The sequence below is a fragment of the Enhydra lutris genome, unplaced genomic scaffold (assembly GCF_002288905.1).
Source record: "Enhydra lutris kenyoni isolate GAN:26980312 unplaced genomic scaffold, ASM228890v2 scaffoldscaffold22, whole genome shotgun sequence".
NCBI lineage: Eukaryota > Metazoa > Chordata > Mammalia > Carnivora > Mustelidae > Enhydra > Enhydra lutris.
Window position 1 is genome coordinate 5,278,616 of NW_019154106.1, and position 11,223 is coordinate 5,289,838.

The 11,223-nt window shown below is 60.5% G+C and overlaps 1 protein-coding gene across 2 annotated transcripts; it reads right to left on the reverse strand.

Moving 5' to 3' along the window:
• Positions 1–3,158: 3,158 nt before the first annotated feature.
• LOC111149670 (slingshot protein phosphatase 3) lies at positions 3,159–11,005 on the reverse strand. 2 transcript variants are annotated; one of them, XM_022506877.1, is made up of 14 exons: positions 10,829–11,005; positions 10,273–10,313; positions 9,472–9,703; positions 8,455–8,573; positions 8,303–8,374; positions 7,892–7,957; positions 7,590–7,778; positions 7,414–7,507; positions 6,862–6,990; positions 6,723–6,769; positions 5,984–6,130; positions 5,636–5,836; positions 5,246–5,519; positions 3,159–4,151 (listed from the first exon to the last, which is right to left on the reverse strand). In XM_022506877.1, exons 1-14 carry the CDS (start codon positions 10,892–10,894, stop codon positions 3,876–3,878), a joined length of 1,953 nt encoding a protein of 650 aa, XP_022362585.1. In that variant the 5' UTR covers positions 10,895–11,005; the 3' UTR covers positions 3,159–3,875. The 2 variants fall into 2 exon arrangements, with proteins under 2 accessions (XP_022362585.1, XP_022362586.1); XM_022506878.1 differs by having other exon boundaries at positions 3,233–4,151; positions 10,273–10,310; positions 10,829–10,894.
• Between the last annotated feature and the right edge of the window lie 218 nt (positions 11,006–11,223).

An 11,223-nucleotide genomic window follows, 5' to 3' on the forward strand; every position in this document is an offset into this window, starting at 1 on the left:
GCGGGCCGATGCGGGCCGGGCGGAGGGAGGACTCCATGGAGGTGGGAGCTGGCCTAGGAGGCACCTGCTGTCGGAGGGACGCGAGGTCCGCATCGCCCGAGGGTTCACGCCTGGGCTGGGCGACCAGTCCGGCGCTTGCCGGGCTCCTGCCCCGACTGGGGACCGACTTGGGATTCCCTGGACGGGGGTCCTCCCGCCCCTCCCTCCTGCTGGCCTCCGTCAACACCGGTGAATCTGGATGAATCGGTGAATCTGGGTGAGCCTGCCCGGGAGCCGCCCTGTGCGTCTGAGTCAGGCCTCTAGTCCGAGATCTAGAAACTTAGGCACTGTTGCAGGCCTTATCAGAGTCTTAGTGACTTCTCTGGGCCTCACTTTCCTGTTTCCAAAAAGGTGGTAATAATCATGCCTGCTCTGTCTCCTGGGAGCGTGGCTAGGTTCGATGGAAATGGCACTGGAGTGTTGTAGGCTGGACAGTCCTTTAAGGACACAGACGTTCCCATTTGCTGTACACTGGTGCAACTTCTTGGAAGGAAATGAGGCAACTCCTTTCAAAATTAAATACAAATAGGCTTTGCTTCAGCAGCTCTAGAAATATGCCCTACAGGTTTTGTCCGTGTGTGCACCAGAAAGTATATACAGGAGTAACCTAAGCATTACTTGGAATGAAAATTCATGAACAACCTAAATGCTCTTCAGTGGATGACCGCTTAAGTAAACAGGGGAGTCCATTGAATAGAATATGTTCTGGGGTGCCTGGGTCTCATTCCGTTAAGAGTCTGACTTTGGCTCAGGTCATGATCTCAGGGTCCTGAGTGAGGGCTCCAGGTCAAGCTCTCTGCTCAATGGGGAGTCTGTGTCTCCCTCCCACTCTCCCTCTGGGCTCTCTGCACCCACCCCCCCGGCCAAATAAATAAATAAAATCTTAAAAAAAGAAAAAGAATATGTATGATTATTTTAGAAATTAGGCAGAGCTTCCTGAACTGATATGCAAAAAATTTTCAAAGTGCAGAATGTTGATAGGCTATAATTTGTTTCTAAAAGAATAGATAAATATATTTGATGACATAAGCATGGAATGTCTTTGGAGGGACTCGGAAGAAGCTGTAACAGGGGTTGCCTATGATGGATTGGAAAATAAGATCAAAGGGGCACACTTTTTTTTTTTTGTCCCTTTAGCAGTGTGTGTGAGCTGTGTGTGTGTGTGTGTGTGTGCGCGCGCACCCATATGTATTTCTTAATCATTTGTCTGCATTTTTTTCCAACTAATTTCTACATCCAGTGTGGGGCTTGAACTCGCCACCCTGAGATCAAGAGTCAGGTACTCTACTGACTGAGCCAGCAGGTGCCCCTGTCTCCATTTCTGACGCAGTTTCTCCTGCAGTTTTTGCTTTCCCGGGTGCTGAATTCTTACTTCTTGGAGTCCTCCATAGATTCTGGTCAGCTCCGGAACTCAGAGTTCATGGTAGGACCCTCCTTCCCAGCTGCAGAGGCTACAGAAGGGCAGGGCCTGGCCTTGACTTCCCTCGTGACACTGTCACCCAACCTGACCCTAGCATGGTTTAGGACCACTGAAAGGGCAGTCTGCGTGGGACTTGTGGCTGGCCGTGGGATGGCAGGCAGCTCGCTCAGAAGGGTTGACCAGCCAAGCGGACCAAGAATCAGACTGGTCTCCCTGGACCCCACCTGTGTCACTAGGCATGCCACCCACAGATAGATGCAAATGCTTCCTCTTCTAGAGAACAGGTTGAGGGTGAATTCTATCAATATAGAGGGGAGGGACATATATTGTTAAAATATCAAAGTGGGAAGGGGGACAGGGCACTTAGGGATTTCCTGGTCTGATCCCATTGTTTTACAAAAAGAAACAGGGACTGGAGGTTGAGTGACCTCAGTGGCAAAGCCAGGGCTAGAACCCAGGTTCCCTGCCCCTTGATGCTCCGGGGCTAGAGCAGTGCTGGGGTTCCCCCCAGGATCTGGATGAGAAATGTCCTTAAAATGGGCCATGAGTTCTCCATCAATGAGAACATTTGGTGCCACCTCCTCCCTCCGAGTCGCTTCTGAAGGAAGGAGTGGCATGCCCACCCCAACCCCAAACAAAGTAGTGTGTTATAGGACAGAGAATATAATCTTGGGAAGAGGGGACAGAAGCGACAAAGACAGGACCACTTACTCTTCTTGAATACTAAACCTGACCAAAAGGAATCTGTACCTAGAAGGGGAGGGCCCGTTGAGGGAACTTCTCCCTTGGCAGTGACGGGCTCTGTTGCACTGTGGCAGGAGGAAGATTCTCGGGACCCTAAATGTGCTCAAGAACTGTCACCAAGGGTTCCTCAGTGGCTTAGTCAGTCGGGCTCTGCCTTTGGCTCAGGTCATGGTCCTGGGGTCCTGGGATCAAGCCCTGCATTGGTCTCCCTGCTCGGCGGGGAGCCTGTTTCTCTCCCTCTGCCTGCCCCTCTGTCTGCTGCTCTGCCTACTTGTGGTCTCTATCAAATAAATAAATAAAATCTTTATTTATTTATATTAAAAAATTTTTTTTAAAGATTTTATTTATTTATTTGACAGAGATCACAAGCAGGCAGAGAGGCAGGCAGAGAGGGGGAAGCAGATTCCCTGCTGAGCAGAGAGCCCCATGCAGGGCTCGATCCCGGGACTCTGAGTTCATGACCCGAGCCAAAGGCAGAGGTTTTAACCCACTGAGCCACCCAGGAGCTCCTAAATAAATAAAATCTTAAAAGAAAAAAAAAAAAACTATAATCAAGTGTCCAAAAGGAGCTGTAGCTTCTGGAACAGGCTTGGTCCTGTCCAGATAGGCGTCGGCAGCTCCCGCTTTCTCATGGGTAACTCCCTTCAGCTGTCCCAACAGAGCCAGGCACCTGCTGCCCAGTGTAGGCTTGTCCCCTCCACCCCACCCCTACCAACCTGCCTGAGGAGCACGTGGGCAGCTACCATTTACCCAGGTCCTGCCCTAGGAGAGGAGGGAGATAGCACTGGTCTCCCCTCTTCTCTTCCCCATTCTTCCTCCCACTCCAACCCAAACCCACCGCTCCCGCACACAGGCCTGTCACAAGACACCTGGGAGCTGGGAGGAGACCCCACGAGCTAGGAGAGACCAGACTCCTGGTGCAACCAGAGAAGGATCAGACTCTTGGGCAGACAGCTTTATCATAAAAGTGAAAATAGTATGAAAATGTTTATTATTTCTAAGTACAAAGTCAGATACCATTAAGACTGTGAAAAACTGGCCGGAGGCCATAAAAGACAAAAAGAAGACTCTCTTTGGCCTGGCGTCCTGTGACCCAGCGCAGTGCTGTGGGGGAGCTAGGTGGGGGCAGCAGCAAAAGACCCGGCCGGTTGTGGCCTGTTCGGGGGAGGCCGGCCCGCCAGCCCCACCTGCGGGCCAGCTCCCCGCTCCTCAGAGCCTCGGGGCCTGAGGTGACTCTCTGCCTTTAAGGGCCACCGGTTCTCTGGCCTAGCGGCCCCGGGGAACAAAAGGGGCAGGGGTGAGGCAGATGGGAGTGGGTGAGGGAGGAAGCAGGGACTTTTCTGCACTGGGGAGCTCAGTTTTCATATTGTGGCTGCAAGTGAATGTTTCAGGCAGCGACTGAGAATGAAGCAAGGTGTTCTTGCCCCCAAAGGTATCTTCGGTCTCTCTGTCACATCGCCATTATAGACAAAGAAGGTCTTGAGCCCTTGGAGGATATGTCTGCGACTTAAGGCCGGAGCCTCCGAGGCTGTAGTGACGATGGGGTCTTGGCGCCACCTGGGCGGGGCTAAAAGGAATGTGGGCAGGTCGGCAGGAGCGAAGGATGCTCATCCCAGGAGCTGTGTGTGGGCCCCTTGATTTGTGTCTGGGGGCCACGGGAGTGCGTGAGGGCTCAGGCCTCGCCCTCCTCCCCACTGCCATCCACGCTGGCCTGCCTCACCACCTTCCCGCGGAGCCTGGGTGCCGAGGCACTGGCAGCCTCCCCCTGCTCCTGGAAGGCCTGGGTCCGGGTGGCCACCAGGGCGGCGCTGTTGAGGGCGACCACAGACTGGCGGGACTTCAGGGCCGGCCAAGGCCCCTCGGGACCCCGCCTGCCCCCCTTGGCCTTTGGGAGCTGAGGGCAGGGCTCTGGAGGGTCTTCCTCTGAAGACTCATTTGAAGAAAACACCTGCAAGGGTCAGAGTAGAAGAAGGACCACTGAGAAGTCTTTCCAGGGCAGGGGCATTGAGCACGGAGCCTGGAAAGGGGCAGGTGTGGAACGGTAAGTGAATGCAGAGACTGGGCTACCCGCGGGTCACATTTCCACAAGCAAGAAGACAGCACCCCAGCTCCATGGTCCCTGCTTCTTGGCCTTCACCTGTCTACAACCTCCTGGCCCCACAAGCCTTCCTCCTGGCCCCACTCCTGCCATATCCTTGAGGCGCCCTCCTCCTCCTCCCCCTGCCCCCTCTGCCTCTGTCCAGCCAGTCCTGAGGGCCTTCAGGTGCTGGGCTCTGAGCCGGGCGCCTGGTGAAGACACTCTGCCTTTAGGACCGCACACCCTCACCCATCAACCGTCCATACCCAGTGCCACCTCCTCCAGGAAGCCTCTCCCAAATGTTCCCGCCTTCTGTGACGAGCTCCCCTTCCTCCAGGTTGGCCATCTTGGCCTCTGGTCGTGTGTGTGTGTGTGTGCGCGTGCGTGCGTGCGTGTGTGTGTAGCAGGGTGGTCTGGCTTCCTACAGTCAAAGCCAGTCTCCGCTCTTCTACTCGTTCTACTCATGAAGGTCCACTGCTGAGGCCAGCACTTGGCTGTGTGGGTGCCATGACCCCCCGCACCCCACCCTCTGATGGGTCAACTGCCCCTCAGATTAGAGAGGGGCTGCCGAGATCACCTCGTCCCCCTCCTCTGGGGTCAGCAGTTGTTGTCCCACTCCCGGCTGGGAGGGTGGCCAGGCAGCGCTGCCCTTACAAAGCCTTTCATCAGGCCAAGAGCACCCACAGCCTCCAGCCCAGGGCTGGCTCAGCCCAGAAGCCGCCGCAGATCCCCCCGGCCCCAGGACTGCTCTCCGGCTCCCGTGGAGGGCAGCATGTTCACTGGCCCCCTCTGGGTCTCCTTGGCCACTTCAAGGGGACGAAACAGAGCCACCGGAGGCGGGGGGAGCGCACCCCATGGGAAGCCGAGCCCCAGTCCTGGTCTCTCTCCTTCCTGCCCCCACCTGCCCCTACTTTTGTCCCCTCACTGGGCCTCAACCTGGGCTCCCTCCCTGGCCCCAGCCTCACCTCAGGCAGGTCAGTGGCCCCTGAGGCGCTTTCCAGCTCCGAGGAAGGCTCTAGGAGGCTGATGGACCTCATGACCCCTCGGAGGTTGATACGGGGCCGTGGCCCAGGCTCTTCTTTCGGGGCTGCCTGGCTCTCCTCCGGACCCATAGTCTTCACCTCCCCACCGCCGCCTGGCTCCGGTGGAAGAGGCGGGAATGGTGTAGAGACATCGGGGGCGAGGGGCTCCTCTGGGGAGGCCCCACCTGCTTTTTGCTCCCAGAGGTGGCTCTGCCGGCTGCAAGGAGGGGGCCCTGAGTCAGCCGTAAGTGACCCAGTGGCCACCTGAGCCTCAAGGCCAACCGCGACACCCACCTACTCGTGCTCCCCCACCCCCCCGTCTCCCCCTCGAACCTGGCAGTCAGGATGCCCTGGTAGGTCTGCAGCTGGCGCAGAAAGCCGGGGTTCGGGCGAGCGATGGGCCGGAGCTCCTGCACGTGGCGCAGGGCCTGCTCCAGGCTCCAGCCGTACTGCTTCATGGCGTAAGCGACCACCGTGGCGGCCGAGCGGCTGACCCCCATCTTGCAGTGGACGAGCACCCGGGTGCCCTGTGCCCTGTGGGGGCAGGCACGGTTGGTGTCGGGGAAGGGCAGGGCCGGGGGGGGGGGCAGGGAGGCCCTGCAGGCCAGGAGGAGTTGAGGGCACTGGGGACCACTTGGAGCTGGGCTTAGAGGAGCCGCGGGAGGCCGGGGGAGCCCCCACCTGGCGGCCTCCACGAAGCGGTGGGTCTCCTTCCAGTGGGGCAGCAGCTGGGCTGACTCCTCATCCCAGAGGCGCACATTGTGGTAGACGAAGCGCTCAGGGTAGAAGTTGTCGATCTCGCGGGCCATGTTCAAGATGTGGCTGACCCTGCGGTGGCCGGTGGAGGGCGTGAGGCCTGGCCGACGGGGCCGGGCTGGGAGTGGGGGCACGTGAGGCCCATTGGCCTGCAGACCCGGCGTAGCCTGGCTGGTTGGGAGGGTCAGGTGGAGAGGAGGTGGCTGTGACCCTGAGCGAATCCTGTCGCGCTGCTGGGCTGGAGTTGCCCCCTCTGGTCCTGCCAGCAGTCGGGCTGACCGCAGCGCTAAGCCCTCTGGTGTCAGGGGGTCAGAGAACAGCTTTGAGTGAAGCTGAGACCGGGTGGCCTTCCCAGGAAATCGGAGGGCAGGTGGCAGGAACCCAGGAGAGCAGGCGGCCAGGTCCCCCAGGAGAGGGGCAGGCGCTCCTCCCTTAAGACGTGGTCTATGGAGAAGTGCTTTGCTGCCTGGGAAAGGCTGTCAGGACGCCCGGCTGCCCCTCTTCCCTGCGGGACTGCGGCCCTGGGGCTGGGGCTGGCTTCGCAGGGTGCGGAGGGCGAGTGGGCCCAGGGCATCGCCACCAGGCTCTTCCTTCAGGCTGGAGGCCTTGTGGGGCAGCAGCCCCCCCGAGGGAGGCGGACCGTCCGAGGGGCTCAGAGCCCTACCTGTTTCTCTGCAGCTCCTCCAGGTTTGCGGCATTCCACTCAGAGCCCTGCGGAGGGAGGGCGGTGTCGTCCTCCGCGCCCCCAGCTTGCAGAACCCTTGCGCCCACCCTCACGCCTCACCCCTCCCGCTTCTGCTCACCAGGTAGAGGTGCGGGAAGATGCGGGAGGCGCGGTCTTGCTGGGCCATGAGCAGCAGCATCTGGTTGTCGATGAAGTCGCGGTACTGCTGCAGCGGCTGGCCCAGGCGCAGCTCCAGGGCCTGGCGGATCTGTGGGCAGAGCCACAACGCCACCACTGAGGCTCAGAGGGTCCCTTGCAGGTGCCCTGATGCCCCACCCTGCCTTCTGGGGCCTCAGAGGGCCCGACCTCCCGTCTAGGCAGAGGAGCTGAGGCCAGGTGTGGGGGACTGGCTCAGGACAGGAGGAAAGCAAGGTGGGAAGGAAGAGAGGAAAGCTCTGCCCCAGCTGGAGGACACCCGCCTGCATCAGACGCCCCCTCCCCCTGCTCTGTATGGGGGGGGGAGCTCCCTCCTCACCCCTGTTCCTCCCCCTTCCCCGGCACCAGGCCACTTCTTTGGGTTTTCTGTGTTTTTTGGTGGTTTTGTTTGTTTTTAAAGTAAGCTCTACTCCCAAAATGGGGCTTGAACTCATGACCCCGAGCTCAAGTCTCATGCTCTCCCAACTGAGCCCACCTCTTTGGAAGTGACGCTCTCCAGGTCACTGGTGTCCAGCACCTCCCACAGCTCAGCCCGGATCGCCTGCTCCATCTGCTCCTGCTCTGAGGGCCTGGGAGCCGAGCCCGTCAGTCCAGGGCCCCCTGCCCCACGCCGCCACGGCACCCTCCCTGTCCTCCCCTCCCTGCACTGACCGGCCGGGCTCGGCACTGGGAGGCCGAAGGGACTCCAGGTCAGCCATAGCCATCCACTCGTTGAGGCAGCTTTGGTCAGAGCTCAGTCTCTCCTGGTAGTGTCCAGCCCAGGTCAGGGCGCTGCCCCCCGGCACGAGGCCGCTGCCGAGAGCCGCCTCACATGCCTGGTGCAGCACCTGGAGCGTGGCCCTGGGACGGGGGGAGGCGGGGTCACACTGTCCTCCCTGCCACCCCTCCCCAGACCCTCGGCCATCTCTGAGAAGAGGAGGCCAGCGTGAGAGTGGGGCCATCCTAACCCTCACCACATAGTCTGGATGGAGATCGGCTTGAAGATTCGACTTTGCCCACCGGACGTCACACTGAAGCCCCTGAGGGAGATGGGGTGGGGGTGAGACCCAACCCCAGGCTCTGGGACAGAGCCCTGAGAGGCCAGCTCAGGAGCACCCCATGAGACTGGTCCTCAGGGTCTGGACACATCACCAGGCTTCAAGATAAGCCTCGTTTGCCAGATATGGGGTAGCCGAGGCCCAGAGAAGCTAGGCAACTTGCCTAGGATCACACAGCAAATCCAAGGTAAGGATGAGTAGACCCAGACCCCAGATGTCCAGCCCGGAGTTCGTCCACTGCTCCCCGGTGCCCAGCTGCCCCATCACACACGTCACCCTGCGGGCCCCACCCCTCCCCTTTCTCCTCCCCCAGTTGCCACCTCTTACCCGTCTCCATCTAGGTACACCTGGGTGTCACTCCAGAGAGGCAAGACCAGGCCCAGGGTGCAGCTGGGGGAACTGGCAGGGGACAGAAGAAAAGCCATTGCCCCTCCGCATCTCACTTCCTCGCCCCCTTCCCGTCCTCTCCCTGCTCCCACCTGCTATCCGGGAAGTCCACCCCCAGGAGGACGGTCTCATCCCGGCGCAGGTGTTCTCTTGTGGAAACTACCAGCAGGTAGCGGAGCCGGGGGGGCCGGGCTGCCTCCAGCTGGGCTGCCTGGGGAAGACGGGAAGCGAGAAGCCCAGGGTCACAGGGGCCCAAGGAGACCCTGCACCCCCCACCCCTGCCTGACACACACCTGGGCCTAGAACAGACCCTCCTCTTCTCAGATACCAGATTAGTAGCTATAACCTGACGATTCCCCACTTTTGGATTTCATGGTCCCACAAAAATCTTTAAGAAGATTTTTTTCTTAAAGGGCATATGTATGGAAAAGGGGGAAAATGGGTCTGACATTGTCCATTTTCAATTTCTGCCTAGGAAGGAGACTTAGGGAAAAAAAAACCTCTTCATTTGCCATCGCCGTCATTCAATTCAAGAAAGGTTTCTCACCCCGGAAATACTGAGGACACAATCCCCAACAAAGGATGGTGTGTCCAGGGAATAAATTCAGCTGTAGAAAGCCTGTCTGCTTTTGTTTTTCCCAGTTTCGTTTTTCCCACCTTGCAGTAGGTAGTGAGGTGCCCCACAGGCGTCTGGGAGCTGGTCCTCGGGCTCGCACCTGGGGCCCCTGGTGCCTGGCCCCCCTCTGGCTCAGCGGGCCCTCCTGAGCACCTGGGCCTTCGGTATGCGGACAACTCCTGGGGTCAGGAAGGGCTGGCGCAGGTTGCACGGAACCCCGTCTGTGTGATTCCCAGCTCTTGGCCCTAATCCGGCCCTACCGGGCTCAAGCAGGACAGACCTCCCCCCACCGATTCCCACCCTGCCAGAGACCCCAAGACTTGACTGTGCCCCATCAAACCGACCAGCTGAGACGGCAGGCTCGCCAGCGTTTGGGGGCTCCTGTTACTGCTCCCCACTCAGACACACGGGCGAGCTCCCTTCCACCCTCCTCGCCCTCCCACCCCAGGGCAGGCTCTCCTCCCTTCTCAGGGGGCTCTGGGCCGCCCCTCACCAGGCGGATGTCATCCTGCGGCCTCAGCAGCTCCACCATGAGATGTAGGTGCTGGCTCTGCTCCTGCTTCCTGGGGCTCTGGGGCCTGTGCCCATCGTCTGTCTGGTCCCCGTGGGGGTGTTCTTCGCCCGGGGGTCTCTCCACCGCCTCGGGACCACCCTCGGCTGCTTCTCCCTCATCCTCTCCATCCTGCAGTCTCAGGACAGCCCCGCGGAGCACGGCAAAGCTCTGCCTGGCGGGGTCCAGGGAAGCCATTAGGGTCCCTCGTACCCCCCAGGACAGGTGCATCCGAATCACCCACCAGGGTTCTTAAAACAGGGGTTGGGCCCCAACCCTGGAGAGTCAGTAGGTCTGGAGCGGAGGCCTGAGAACATGCATTTCTAACCAGTTCCCAATGCCAAGGCCACCCCCTTTGGGGAACTACTGTCTTGGAGGCTCTCGAGCCACTTGTCTAAGGTGGGGGGGGGGGCGGCGGAGCAAGGGTTGCTCCCTTTCCCTTCACACCTGCCTAACTCAGGAGATGCTTGGTGGTGATCCAGGAGTCCTCGAGCCCTGTTATCTCAACCTGCACTTTGGTTTGTGACTAGGCCTGAGCCAGGGTCCAGGATGGTGGTGACCAGGGGGAAGATGGAAGCAAAGCAGCCGGGTCAGGGCTGCAAGCCGACTGCGCCCACCAGCCGCGCCCGCTGACAACACTGCTCCGCACAGTCAGTAGTTGGCTTTGGCTGTGAGTCCTCCAAGGGGGCAGTAGCCAAGCCTGGCAGCTGGACGTGGGTGTCTGTGTCGGGGAGAAGAGCTCACCTTCTCTGGAGCCGGCTTCTCCGCCTGGATGCCTGGTCCTGCTGGGAAAGCGGCCCCCAGGGCAGAGTGAGGCGGGCAGGGCAGTGGCAAGGACTCTCCTCTCTGCTCTCAGGGCTGCTGGGGGGAGGGGTGGGATCACCTCCCCCCACAACTAAGGACTGGAACCAGGGAAGGTGTCAGATCCCTTCCCATTCCAGTCCACTCCAGTCCACTCCCCACCCGGAGGGACTGGGGGAGCCTGGGCCCAGGTCCAGGTAGGGCAGCCTGGGGTGAGAGTGGGTGGGGGTGTTGGAGGTGTCCAAGGGGTTGGCCCAGATCTGGGCCTGGCAGTGGGCAGGGCCTCTGCTGTCTGGGCTGAGGCTTTGGGGCTCCAGGTCTTTGGTCTGAGTTCCTGGGAACCTCAAGACCCCCTCCCAATGCCCTCCAGCATGATCCTTGGGGTCCCCTTCTCCGCACCCCCAGGCTCAAGGGAAGACTGGCAGTGGGCAGGACGTGCTCCCCCAGGCCCAGCTGGCAGTCAACTGCGTGGGCCGGACCACGGCAAAGCCAGACTTACCGTGGGCCCCACAGGCGTGGAGTGGCCGCTGGCCGGGGGTGAGCGGCTCACGGTGACCAGGGCCATGGGGCCTGGCAGGGGGACACCTGGGCCGGTCCGGGCACTTTGCCCTCCCACAGCTCTACCGACAGTCCTTGCCCCGCAGGACCAGGAAGGAGAGACCGGAGCCACCAGGGCCTGGCACCTCCTCGGGGGCGGCCCTTAAAGGGCCAGACACTCGTCCAGCCCGGCCTGCGGAGCCAGCTCGGAGCGGCCGCCGCCCCTCCCTTCGCGACTCCTCCGGTCGGGTCGCCTCGCCCCCGCCCCCAGAGAGATTGGGGGCGGACCCGGGGCGGGGCGCAGGTGCGGAGGGCTGCGGGAGGGAAGTGTCCAGAGGTCCTGCAACTTGCCGGCTT

Coding starts and splice junctions, on each gene's coding strand:
- LOC111149670 (XM_022506877.1), bottom strand. CDS start 10,894: ATGGCCCTGGTCACCGTGAGCCGCTCACCCCCGGCCAGCGGCCACTCC. Junction 7,958..8,302: donor GTGTACCTAGATGGAGACGG/GTAAGAGGTGGC, acceptor CATCTCCCTCAG/GGGCTTCAGTGTGACGTCCG. Junction 6,770..6,861: donor TCTTCCCGCACCTCTACCTG/GTGAGCAGAAGC, acceptor CTCCCTCCGCAG/GGCTCTGAGTGGAATGCCGC.